A 14,361-nucleotide genomic window follows, 5' to 3' on the forward strand; every position below is an offset into this window, starting at 1 on the left:
AAAGGGACTAAGGTCTTTCAGAGGAGTACAAATGGACTAAGAATGAAATGTTGATGCTAAGGTGGAATACTCACTTATGTCCAGCACGTCCTTTGGGTTATCTTGGGGCCATCTCCAGAGCATGTTTATGGATCAGCTTCCCATATGATTATCGGCCATATGCTTGTTTTAGAATACAGAATAGGTTGATTCACAATTTATCACACCATCTGTTCCTAGGTTTTCCAGTATTGTGTTTTCCAAAAGACCAAAGAAAAGATGGCTGTATGAACCCAGAAATAACCTCATATTCCTTCTAAAACAGGCAAACGACCCGACATCCTAAAAGACACCTGATCTGAGTGCTTTGTCACAAATATTTCTATAGTTCTACCGTATTATGTGATCTTTCAAAATCCACAGCAGCAGTGGCGGTAATTCACAGAAATACAGGGGAGAAGCCATTTTTTTAGGAAAAAATCCCTTAAAAGATATTTTCAAAAATCGAGTAAGACATTTTGGGGGATGGGTTGTCACCTCCTCCCCCAAAAATAACACTGCACAAGAGTGCAGACCCTGTGCCTCTCATATTTTACCCAAGCGCATTTTATGAATGGAGAGAGGGAATAAAGAATATTAAAGGTGGTGGATATCAATAATTTAAAGGTGGTGTATATCAATAAGTTATCAATAATTTAACGGTACTGATGTCACGCCTTGTAGTAGACATCTGCGTGTACTGAGATAAAACAAAACTGTGCTTAATGACATGTGTGGCACCATATTGATGACATGATATCTCATGTCAAGAGCTAACCTATTGTTTTTGAATTTGATTATTTTTTTTTCATATAAAGACATTCCAAAGTATCTAATATACAGAATTGTTTGATTCAGCTTGAATATTCCTCAGGGAATTTGATTTCATACACAAAACTTTGCAAAAAAAAAAAAAAAAACGAAAAAAAAAACAGCTCTGCCATAATACCTTCAGTAATTCAAGTTATAAAAATATATTTTAACCAAAACAGAAATTAACAAAACATTTATAACCCAAACATCACAATTGTTTGAAAGCACGAGAATCAAACTATTTAAAAGATGGCAGTACTTTATAAGGATTTAGAATACCGTTTGGATCTAATAATGACTTTAATTGTTGCATCAAGCTGATAGCAGATTGTGACTTGGAAAGGTGAATATAGTTCCGTTTTTTATAGCCAAGTCCATGTTCAGCGCTAATGCTTCCTTTCCAGTCACCTACTCTTTCATATACATATGGCTCAATTAATGCAAAGACATCGGGATCGAATATTTCCCCGGTCAAATTCAAATGAAGATTACCGTCACCTACAAAAAGTAAGCACATTACTAGACTGAAAGAAAAAAAAATTCCCAGGGTCGATTAATATTGGTTCGTGTCGCATAATAAAACTATGACTTGTGTTCCCACAAGCGGCCTACAGCCCAAAGAAAGTGGTTGGTATTTTACCATTATTTATTTGAAATGATGAAATGTACTAACAGTGAAGCCTGTCGGACAACAGGCACAAAAAACAGAAATCGTAGCGTATAATCTACTCTTTATAACGATCGGATAAAAAATGCCCCCCTCCCTTTGGGAGCGGTGGATTTCAGTTCGGTTCTATCTGATAACAAATAGTCAGACTTCGTTTTTTTTAGATATAACTTTTCTTAAAAGGAAATAAATTCCCGATTTTTTACCTTTGCCAACGGTAAAAAAGCCTATTGTTGAGCAAGAACCCATGGCCCCTAGATGGGTATTTGATGGTTTACCGTCTGAGCTAACGGTGCTTCTTACTGTTGCATTAATACATTATATATATATATAATATATATATATATATATATATATATATATATATATATATATATATATATATATATATATATATATATATATATATATATATATACATATATATATATATATATATATATATATATATATATATATATATGAATGAATGAATTTTTAGAGGTTTTACGAGTTCAGGGTGCTAAAATAGGCTTGAAAATTAATGTTAAGAAGACTAAGTCACTAAGGTTAGGAATAAGTGAAGATGAACAGGTGACCTTAGGTAACGAAAAGATTGATCAGGTTGGGAGCTTCAGTTACCTTGGTAGTATTATTAGTAAAGATGGTGGGAGCAGTGAAGATGTTAAAAGTAGAATAGCTAAAGCTCAGGGTGTTTTTTCACAGTTAAAAAAAGTTTGGAAGAATAGAAAGATAAGCCTACAAACCAAGATTAGAATATTGGAAGCTACAGTGATGACAGTGGTCAAATATGGCTCTGAAACATGGACACTCCGAAAAGCAGATGAAAATTTACTAGATGTTTTCCAGAGAAATTGCCTACGGATTGTTCTGGGTACCCGGCTGACTGACCGTATTTCAAACAGTAGGTTGTACGAAAAGTGTGGTTCAATCCCGCTTTCTGGGGCTATAATGAAAGAAAGGTTGAGATGGCTAGGCCACGTTCTACGGATGAAAGATGACAGATTACCGAAGATTGTCCTTTTTGGCCAACCGTCTGGGGCTACACGGAAAGCAGGTCGTCCTTGTCTGGGTTGGGAGGATGTCATAAATAAGGATTTAAAGGAAATGGGAACTTCCTGGGAGGGTGTAAAGAGGGAGGCTTTAAATAGATTAGGTTGGAGGAGGAGCGTGCGTAGCTGTGTTGGCCTCAGGCGGCTTGGTGCTGCAGTGAGTTATTAGTAGTAGTAGTAGTATATAAATATATATATATATCATGAAAAGAAAAATCACCAATGCAACAGCACAAACACAAAAAAGAGAGAGAGAGACAGAAGGAGAAAAGGAAGACTGTTTTCCTAAATTAGTGATTAATATAGACCAGCACTTGAATGAGGCCTCAACCCTACTCATCCATACAATCACATAGGTCAAACAGCATAGCCACACACAATCAACCATAAAGAATAATCCATGGACAGGCAGTCATGTCGTCAATAAGTATAAGTCGTCATTTGCCAAACAATAGAAAAAATAATATAGACAAATAATTCAGAGGCAACACCCAACATAAGGGCTCATCAGGAGTATACACTGGCCTATATAGGGTTTCGCCACTCTAAATTCTCTACCCAGCACAGTGTTGTGGCTACCACAGAATATCCATGGCATCTCCGCGTCAGGTATCACCCCCGAAATACATGCCTATGAAAGAAAAAAAACAGCAAATGTAAAACAACCAAGTAAAACCAAAACAAGCTTATCCTGTTAATATATCCCTCCCTTTAGCAACAATAGGTAAACTAAATATTATAAATTTTACCAAATCACAAATATTAACACATTGCAAAAAACCTGAATGAACTAAACAATTATAGAATTCATCTTTATCATGTGGCTAATTTTTAAGAAAATCCGCTCAATTAGAAACACAATTCAAAATAAATGGCGCTGCGACAACATTTCTCGAACCTCCGAAATTAGTTAAAAATTTCTTTAAGTATTTCTAGATAATTCTTTTGATATTTATTTAAAAGTTCGTTATAATGAAAACTAAATTTTTTAAATTGCCTAGTTAATTTATTTGCAGAAAAACCTCTTGATATCAATTTTTGGCTTAAGATTTTACATCTATTTTCAAAATCAATATAATTACTACAAATCCTTGCATAACGAAGTAACTGTGAGAAAAACGCTGAATATGTGATATTTGAGTGTATATTATTTTCAGGGATTGGGAAACTAATCACTTCAAAATCAAAATCATCCGTTTTATTATACATTTTAAAACTTAATTTATTATTATCACAAATATTAATATTTAAATCTAAGAAATGATCTTCATGACCAGCGCCATGACTAGGCTCAAGAATAAGCTCTGATGGATATATATTTTTAGAAATATCAATGAAATCCTTACAATTTAAGACCAAAATATCATCTAAATATCTTTTATTATTTGACAAAGCATGTTTCAAATTAATTGGATTATTCTTATCCATCATATATTTATATTCTAGTTGACTTAAAAACAAGTCAGCTATAAATGGGCTGGCATTCCCCCCATGGGAATTCCCACAATTTGCTTGTACAAATCACCCCCAAATCTTATATAAGTATTGTATAAAACAAATTCTAATAACTCAAAAATCATATCCGAGCTGTAACATCTCAAGTTAACTGTAGTATTAAAGCAATTTGTCCAATTAAAGCAATTTTATCCAATAATTATTTTTGCTTTATATACGTAATTGTATAATTTAGAAACAACCCGGTCTGTCCCATTGCAAATACCCTCTGAAATAGCTAAACCACGCATTAGAATAATTGTCATGCTATTCTTTAGTTTTAAACCATGGGGTGGCAAATCAGTCATTTTAACCTTCTATTCCACCTCATTATTTATCTTACACAGTATCATAACTTTCATAGAAATTGCATTCCCTGTGAAGTGATTGCATGAGACCGAGCTTCGCTTGGTCCCTGGTACTCGACAAGTGGCAGGCTTGTATAATTATAATTCTTGCTTTCGCTATAATCATTTCGTGATAATCAATTTTCTATCAAATAACAAGTAAACATGGGCTGACTATCAGATAAATCATGAACTAACAGCAAGGTACTTTTCGACATGAATTATCAAGCTGTAACTGAATAAAAATTAGTTATAACGCATAGACATAACGGGCAACACATGGAAATAATCCGTGACGCAAATTGAACTAAGCTTCATAATCTCCAAGGTATGTTTGACCAATGATCGAACCAAAAAGATCATTATACATAATTCATCTAAGAAATTAATCTAAGAAAAATTTATTACAAAATTTTCGTAGGATGCGGGACGATTTTCAAGTATTTTCCGGATATTTATTCAAAAATTAAAGGAAATTGACAAGATAGCAGACATAAGAAAGAAAAAAACTAGACTAATAAGACCTATGACAGAGCACCACTACCACGAAGAATTAAATACATTCAAAACGAACTTGATTTTGATTTATCAAAACTTAACTTTAAATAAAAGGTTGCAATTTATTTGCATCTAATCTGAAATTTTCTATGAGCGGGCGTATTCTTTTGTGGTTAAAGTAACTTATATTGATGATAAAATAGCAAGTGCTTGGTCAATATGCAGAATATAGGCGGGATAAAAAAAAAACAACTTAATACAACATACATCAGTTATTCCCTTTGGCCCACAATAAATTTTTATAAATTCGTAAAATTGTTAAAATAAGGTAAAATCGGTAAAATAAGGTATTCCCTTCGAAATACAGGATAAAATTGGCGTTTTTGAGCTGCCCTGTAGCTACAAGACCAATTGAGCATATTCTTTTAAGCATCACTTGCAGCTTTTAATGAAATTTTTTAATGATTCTGGTTTTTCTGGGCTTAAAAAAGGTAATGCCCCTTCATCTAGAGTTTCGTCAATTTAATTAACTGTCTAGTTTATCAATTTGGTAATCTTGAGCCTAGGGTAATACCTAAGCAATTGGACTGATTTCCTGTCAGTGCCTGATTTCGGACATTCATTTTATAAAAAAAAAGATGAAAAAATGCATAAAAATAGAATAAAATAAATAAACCAAATATACTATTGTTTGGGAATAAAATCACATCAGTAATCTTTTCTAGATTTAAACCTACGCAATGTTATCCTAACAGCCTTGCATATTTAAATAGCCGCATTCTCCCAAGTTCCTCATATCATAAACATGTTATTTTTCGTTTATTTATAAAAGTATCGAATACAAGTAAAAAAGAAGTTTGTAACTCTTAGATTAAATAAGCACTGGATCATAATAGGGGAACATTCAGTCAATTTCACAGTCATTAAGACTGTCTTCAACAGGATAAGCTTGAAAATCTAGCTCCTCTCCTTCAGACTTGAATTCAGATGGCGTGCCTGTTCTGAAGCCCCCTACCCCAAACAAAAGTCCTGGATGCAGCCCTGAGGATTATATATCAATTTCTACCTCCACCCTCTTATCGTCTCTCCCTTAGAGCTAATTCTATATTTATCTGAAGACTCTTTCAAAACAACTGCTGAAACACAAGGGCCGTTAAACTACAATAAGATTTTTTTTAGACACTGTAGTCAGTAAAAAATCATTCGGTAGCAATTGGTTGGAAAGCAGACTCAATTTTAGAAAAGGGGATTGGAACCTTCGATTTCCAATTGACTGAACCCCGTCCATAGCTTATTTAACTACCCCATCCAAATGAAGTGCCTCTGGGAAAAAATAAATGAACAAATATTAATACATTGAACCCTTATGGGTTTTCACTATAGGCAGTGCAATACGACTGTCCCTGACTTAAACAGGAGAGTAGAAATTTCAATTTCCCTTCTAATGAAAATCCAGAACTATCTAAGGGACAATAGGGGGAATTTTCTTCAGGGAAGGGGGAATATTTCGTGGGGGGATTTTCCGTGTGGGAGGGGAGAAAATTTCGTTGGGGTATTTTCGGGGGAAGGGTAAACGCCGGCTCCCGGGGAAAAGAAGGCATGAATACAAAATTTCTCTGAGACGTGAAATTTAAAACAATAAATGAGTACATAGATTCCGCTTTGGGCGTCAACATTGCTGAAAATTCAGATCATATAGTTTTTTTTTGATGAGGCAACTTTAATATTTGAAGCACATGGCTTCCCGCATTGTGTTAGGAAGGTAATTGGAATGAAACAAAAATAAATAGGTACCTTGCTTCAAATAGAAATACTGGATATATTCCTATAAACCCTATTTACAATAACCAAAAATTAAAGGATTTAAACAACATTTCTCTTCAGTTTCAATTAAGATTATCAGACTACACTTTTAATGAAAGTTAGGTCACAAGATAAGCTAATTCAATCACTTAACAGAGAATTCTTGTCCAATCTAATTGGTGAATAGTCTTACATTTATTCTGGCTAGTTTTTTGGTTTATTTGGTCCAGTGTTTGTTTTGATCAGTTAAGAATTAATTCAAAAGATTAGTTTTCCTTCTTTTTTTGAGTACTGAAAACAGCTGGGCGAAAGTCCCTGACGAAATATTTGCCTCTATCATTTTCGCTTCTTTTTCTGTCCACTGGCTGACATTACCCACATTTTTTTCGGTTATTTAATTTATTTTTTTTGTCATAGGTCAATCCAGCTTGTAGCGCTTTCTGTCTTTAACAGTTCACACAACTAATGTAATTTTATTTCAGCTAATATTTCACCGTTTAAAATTATAATTACCTGAACTATAATACACATTATCGTTCTGATTAAGTTAGACGGACGGCCTTTTAAACTGGGGAACACACCTATGTACAAAACAAAATTATATCTAATCCTTTTTCTGCTGGCCTCTTCGCACTTTTGTCCTCTGAAAATTGCAAGGCGTCATAAAATATTTCATTGAAATATGTAAAATACCGGTGAAATGCGTAAAATACCAATAAAATACGTAAAAAAGGAAGAATACCAATTTTAGCGGGTCCGTAAAATTACGGTAAAGTACCCAATTTTACCGTGACTAATTTTACCAGTTACAATACTAGTCAAATATAAAGCAAAAGTAACCAAGAAGTATTAAATATAAATACATCAACTACAGATTTCACAAATAATATTGATTTTCACCACGGTTGTGAAGTACGGTTGTGATAATTGTGAAGTAATATTACCGATTGCAAACTCGAGGCTAATATTATTAAGTCAAAGCAATATCAAAATAAATTAAGAATATCTTTCAAAAATATAGTTTGATTTTCAACGAAGTATGTATTGAATTATTTGTAAGATTTTCAACCTGGCAGTATTCATGAACTACAGAAAAAAACAATAAATTTTGAACAATATATCGGCCACATTCCACTTTTTTAAATGAACAGTTAAAGCATTTCATTTCTCTCGGTATTTCCAGTTCTTAATATTAAAGTCTCACCTTCGTTGATTTTTTTTTTACTTTTTTCTTACTACACGAAGGAATGCAGGCCGATGTCAGAGTTAGGCCATTGAAGGAGTTAATTCATCAATACAATTTAATGCACATATACGGGTTTTTGCTAATGATGAAATATTGTATTTTAACATAAAAAAGGGGATTTTTTTTTTATTCGTTAAAAAACTTTTACTTTTGGCATTTAGAGATAAAAATTAGGAGTTTCTTGACAATATTTATTTATGGCAACGAACAAATTTAAGTTATTATAACTCATGCATTACTTCGGATATCCCTGTCGTTCGTCTTCTTAGTTTCTCGAGAATTTGTTAAAAGATTATACAAAATAAAATCCGTGTTTTCACACACAATAAACATTATAATAAGGGCATTAGTCTGGTTAAAATAATTCCCTAATTAGCTACTTAAAATTTATCACTCCTTGTCGGAACAGATTTTCCAAAGTGCTTTTGAAGCGGGTTCAGTTCCATGACTGTACACAAATACCTGCACCATAGATCCTGAACATTATACCTGACAATGCTGAACTACAAATACTAGACAAACTTTGAAGGTTTTTTTTAACTAGCTTTTTATATTAGGTAAGATGAATTGCATTTTTATGTCGTAGAATCCGTAATATGAATTTCTAAAACAAATTTTGGTAAACGCAAAAAAAAAAATGAATAATCCCTCAAATATTCAGGAACAGATTCTAATCTCGGTATTGAAAATATGACTCATTTCTGATAATTTCCCCTTCAAAATTCAAAATGAATAAAAAAGGAGCTGGCACACCTACCTAAATTAAAACTTCCGGTTAATTATCACGTATAGTCAGTTAAATCACCAAAACATTTGATAAAGGAAAAGATTTTTCTTTTTTAGAGACGGATAAGTAATTTTAATGGAGATTAAATCGATTTACCTAAATGCCCGTAGCCACAGCATCTTACGACTGAACTACCAAGTCTTTCTCTCATATCAGTTACAAGGTCATAGAATTTGCTTAATGGAACAGAAACATCGTACTTGTAGCAATAGCCGTCACGGAGAAGTCCTTCTGCAATCCGCTCTCGAAGTGCCCACATATCCTTCAAATAAAAAGAGCAACACATGCAAGTTTCACTAAGCTGAGAAGAAAATGTCAAATGTTTTTCAGAGAAATTCATCCCGATAAACTTGAGAATAGAGAAACCAAAGAGAAAGCAAGAAAAATATAGAGAAATTCTGGCAAATTCCTCCAAAGTAAAATTCCAAATTCAATATCAAACTGACAAACTCAAAGCTGAAACAATCCAAATTGTAGGAGATAGGCAAATAGTAGAGAATTTATGGTGATTTGGCAGTTGAATTGGTGATTAGACGTCTAACTACTGATAATCTTATCCTATAGCTATATCAATTCTTTTTTTTGTAAGGTTTCACTTTTGTAACAGATAGATTATTAAAGGTCAGTGCTTTCTGGAGAGAAAAAAATCCATTCTCTACTCAGAGAAACGGTAGAGCGGAGCAATGGTGCTTCAAAATATCTTCCCTGGAAATTATGCAGTTTACCATATAATTTAGCTAGGATGAAAGTGAATATGTGAATGAATTAAAATTTAGAATTTAATTTAAACTTTCTTTTGCAACATGGTTGCCTAGTTTCAAAACTTAGTTAAATAGTCATTTTTTAACATAAATAGATAACAATAAAAATTAGTTTTCCTGGCAATTATACAAATCCACAAAACTAGAAACAAAAGTCTTCCAGTATTACTAAGCTGAGAAGAAAATGTCAAATGTTTTTCAGAGAAACTCATACCGATAAAATCGGGAATATTACTTGGCGATTAAGCGTGATACGGGGCTTTACCAGCAAAGTTGTTTGACACTAATAATTTTATGTACAATTAAAGCGTGGCGTATATGCTTGATCGTGTACATTAGATGAAAAGAGACCAAAACAAAGTAAAAACGATTTCAAATGAATGATTTGACTTAAGAAGTGTTATATAATTACATTAGTAACAGCGCAAATCCAAAATAAAAAGAAATAATAGAATGAATAAAATGAGATGAACTTGCCAAAGAATCATGTTCAGAATTAAAGGATGGAATCATGTACTAAGTTCAGTTCTATGACACCAAATACATGGACATTATATTTCATGCCTTGAACCGACCGGACAGTTTTTATTCATAAGTAAAATTAAAAGTAAATAATAAATATGAAAGGAAAACTAAATTACGTTGCACAACTTACATTCAATTTATTCCAGAAGTATGCACGTCCAACAGCTGTCTTGCTGAAGCCACACTTAAATTGATCAACATTAACTAGTCCCTTTGTGCTTGTAAAAAACTTGGACTAAACCTACTCCAAAGATTAGACGCTCTATGCACGATTGAGGACTTTAGTTCGCTCTATGCCAAGATGAACATTAGTCCTCTCACAAAATACAAAAGACAAGATTTATCGAAAAAACTATACAGATAAATTTTATGACTTCACATTTTACGCAAAAACAAAACTAGAGCATGTCCATTTTTGCAAAGAATCAGTGTGCAGCTTAGAGTTCACTCATTTTAGTGCCAAGAGAGAATATATTTTGTTTTTGATCCAAGTTTTAACGGATTATAATCAGGGGCGTAATTTGGTATGGGGCAGGGGGCAACTACTCCTCCTAAACCTAAGTTTCCCTCCCTCCAGACCCCATTTTGCACCACCCCCCTCAGCTGAAATTTTTTCTTCAAAATTCTTGTCAAAACTAAGATAAGCCTGTATTATTCAAGCATCCGAAGAAACATGTCAATTTTCTTTATTACATATTTTACTTTATGGTGCTATATAGCACATTTTTCAGTTCACTGTCGTATTCATTTGATTTGGTAAAATTGGCACCAACTCCCCCCCTCCCAGGATTTTGGCAAAAATACAACACTAATCATGGCTCTATCATGTAATCCTCCTGAATATGTGGAGGGGGGTATGGATGATTCACGGGTCTAAATCACGCATCCAGTCAGACAGATTTAAATTCCTCACATGATTCCAGTTTAGGCAAGGTGCAACATATCCAACTTCTCTGCTAAATATATCTGTGAGGAATAGGACATTTAAATAAATTATTGACTTTGCCCGTCGTCTGTGAATATCATCTCCTTCCTAGAGGCTTACTATTCAAATTTTACAGCCATTCTGAGTGAAATGGCAATCTTGAGACTTTGATCAGATACCAATGGGGCTACGGTGATTCCCAGGAACAAAAAAAGTACAGGAAGGAGGCTGGTTGTCTCTTGCAACCTTTGTCACTTTAAAGGGCACTAGAAATTAAACTATTAGCGAGTCACGCGCCTTCCAAAGTTCATGCGCCCATCTCTCCTAAGCGAAGTGGCTACAAAAACAGCGGAGACACATCGCTCTTTACTGAGTCAGCACGTTTGAATCAAATATGATGTATCTCATTAGACTTAAAATACATCTTGTTAGAAAGAGTTAAAAAAACAATTATGCATGACTAATCTTTAGCTTCTTATACGTCACATCTCCTCTTAGCTTCTGTAAATCAGTTTGAAGGGAAATGACTCCTTCACTTTCTTTTTTAATGCATGGTTGGGACTCGTTAAATCCCAGCGTACCAGCTACAGAAGCATTTTTACGAAATCAAAACCTATCTGAGCGAATCTTTCCTGACATAAACGAGAGCTAAGAGCTCATATGGCATTTGTGACGGGATTGGAAGAGCCAAGAGAAAGAGCCCATATGGTATGAGCTCTAGCAAAATTCTAAGAATCAATATATTGTTTTAAAAGGAAAATCAGAGGCTTAATGCCGGTCAGGATTCAAAATAAGAGCTCTGAGTCACGAGGTAATTCTAAATATCAAAATTCATAAGATCCGATCATCCACTCGTAAGTTAAAACACCTCAAATTTTATAATTTTTCCTCTCCCTTCAGCCCCCAGATTGTCGAATCGGGGAAAATGACTTTATCAAGTCAATTTGTGCAGCTCCCTGACACGCCTACCAATTGTCATCATCCTAGCACGTCCAGAAGCCCCAAACTCGCCAAAGCACTGAACTCCACCACCTAACTCCACCAAAGAGAGCGGATCGAGTCCGGTTACGTCAATCACGTATCTACGACATTTATAAGCGTTTTCCAAGATTTTCAGTTTCCCTCTCTAACTCCCCACAATGTCAAAAGATCTGGTCGGGATTTGAAATAAGAGCTCTGAGACATGAGTTCCTTCTAAATATCAAATTTCATTGAGATCCGGTCACCCGTTCTTAAGTTAAAAATACCTCAATTTGTCTGATTTTTCCAAATTAAAAACCACCAGATCCCTCAAAGAGAACCGATCCGTACCAATTATGTCAATCTCGTATCTATAACTTGTGCTTATTCTTCCCATCAAGTTTCATACCGATCTCTCCACTCTAAGGGTTTTCCAAGATTTCCGGTTTCCAAGATTTCTGTTTCCCCCCTCCAACCCTCTACGTCCCCGGATCCAATTCGAATTGAAAATGGAGAATCTAAGACATAAGATTCTTCTATATATCAAGTTTCATTAAGATCCGATCACCCATTCGTAAGATACCTCGATTTTCACGTTTTCCAAGAATTCCGGTTTCCCCCTCCAACTCCCTTCAATGTCACCGGACCATATTTGTAAGTTATAAAACCTCATTTTTTCTAATCTCCCGAATTACTCCCCCCACCCCCAACTCTATCAAAGAGAGCGGATCCGGTCCAATTATGTTAGTCACCTATCTTGGACTTGTGCTTATTCTTTCCGCCAAGTTTTATCCTGATCTCTCTGCTTTAAGCGTTTTCCAAGATTTTCACCACCCCCCCTAATGACACTGGACCTGGTCGGGATTTAAAATAAGAGATAGGAGTTTCGATGTCCTTCTAAACATGAAATTTTTATTAAGATACGATCACTCTTTCGTAAGTCAAAAATACCTCATTTTTTTAATTTTTCAGGATTAACCCTCCTTCCCCAACTCCCCCAAAGAGAGAAGATCCGTTTAAGTTATATTAATCACGTATCTAGGACTTATGATTATTTTTACCACCAAGTTTTATCCCGATCCCTCAACTCTAAGGGTCTTCCGAGATTTTAGGTTCCCCCCCCTCAATTCCCCCCAATGTCACCGGATCCAGTCGGGATTTAAAATAAGAGCTCTAAGACACGATATTCTTCCAAACTTCAAATTTCATTAAGATCCGATCACTCCTTCGTAAGTTAAAAATACCTAATATTTTTCTAATTTTCAGAATTAGCCCCCCCCCCAACTCCCCCAAAACAGAGCAGATCCGTTCCGTTTATGTCAATCACGTATCTAGGGCTTCTGATTATTTTTCCTACCAAGTTTCATCCCGTTCCCTCCATTCTAAGCGTTTTCGAAGATTTTAGGCCCCTCCCAACTCCCCACAATGTCACCAGATCTGGTCGGGATTTAAAATAAGAGCTCTGAGACACAATATCCTTCCAAAGATCAAATTTCATTAAGGTTCAAGGTTCAATCGGGTTTAATTTAAAAAAAAAGAAGGAAAAAACTAAACTTAATGTACACTGTATTAAGATCTCATCACCCGTTCGTAAGTTAAAAATACATTATTTTTTCTATTTTTTCCGAATTAACCGACCCCCCATTCCCCCCCAGATGGTCAAATCGCGAAAACGACTATTTCTAATTTAATCTGGTCCGCTCCCTGATACGCCTGCCAAATTTCATCATCCTAGCTTACCTGGAAGTGCTTAAAGTAGCAAAACCGGGACCGACAGACAGACCGACAGACAGGCAGACCGACAGAATTTGCGATTGCTATATGTCAATTGGTTAATACCAAGTGCCATAAAAACCACCTTGTTTTTTTCTTAAGGTATATTAAAAGGGAAAAAGAGCAAATATACAAAATAATTTCTAGTCCTGGTTTTGAAAGAACATTAGCGACGACAAATAGTTAAAACAACATTTTTGCGCATGAGTTAGTAATATTAGTTAGTAAAACATTATTTCGACTTTTGTAGAAGAAAAAATCTTAATAAAATGATGCTTATTGGAATAAGAGATGCTGGTGGAACAAAACAAGGGATGAAAAGTATAGTTTTAGGAAAGAAAGAGGGTGTATTGACCAAATTTTCACGCTTTAATTAATATAAAAAAGTATCGGGATTATCAGACGCCTTTAGTTCTGAGCTTTATGGGCTATAATCAGGCATTCGATTCAGCAACCAGATTAGCTTTAGTGGAATATAAATCCTTTAAGAAGTGATTTTAGTACAAGGTTCAATGAAGAATCAGAAGTGGACCATGGTTGGGTTTATCCTAATTTATAAGGATTAAATTTTGTCCTAATAAACACAGCAAAGGCTATGAGAGATCAAACTTTTCTAAACTTGAATAGACAGATGAATTTGAGCATGTTTGGTATTTGCTCATTTGAAAATTCAAAATGAAATGTCGAGGTTT

General features: G+C 34.6%; 1 protein-coding gene across 1 annotated transcript in view; it reads right to left on the minus strand.

Annotated features, from left to right (window-relative positions):
* Positions 1 to 976: 976 nt before the first annotated feature.
* LOC136027331 (D-2-hydroxyglutarate dehydrogenase, mitochondrial-like) overlaps positions 977 to 14,361 on the minus strand; it is a 57,603-nt gene continuing 44,218 nt past the window's right edge. Inside the window, exons 7-8 of the mRNA XM_065704467.1 lie at positions 8,822 to 8,987; positions 977 to 1,329 (exon numbers count right to left, since the gene is read on the minus strand). Of these exons, the coding sequence (XP_065560539.1) occupies positions 1,070 to 1,329; positions 8,822 to 8,987 (426 nt within the window). The 3' untranslated portion in view covers positions 977 to 1,069. The remainder of the gene's footprint in view (positions 1,330 to 8,821; positions 8,988 to 14,361) is intronic.

This window comes from Artemia franciscana, chromosome 5 (assembly GCF_032884065.1).
Source record: "Artemia franciscana chromosome 5, ASM3288406v1, whole genome shotgun sequence".
Classification (NCBI taxonomy): Eukaryota; Metazoa; Arthropoda; class Branchiopoda; order Anostraca; family Artemiidae; genus Artemia; species Artemia franciscana.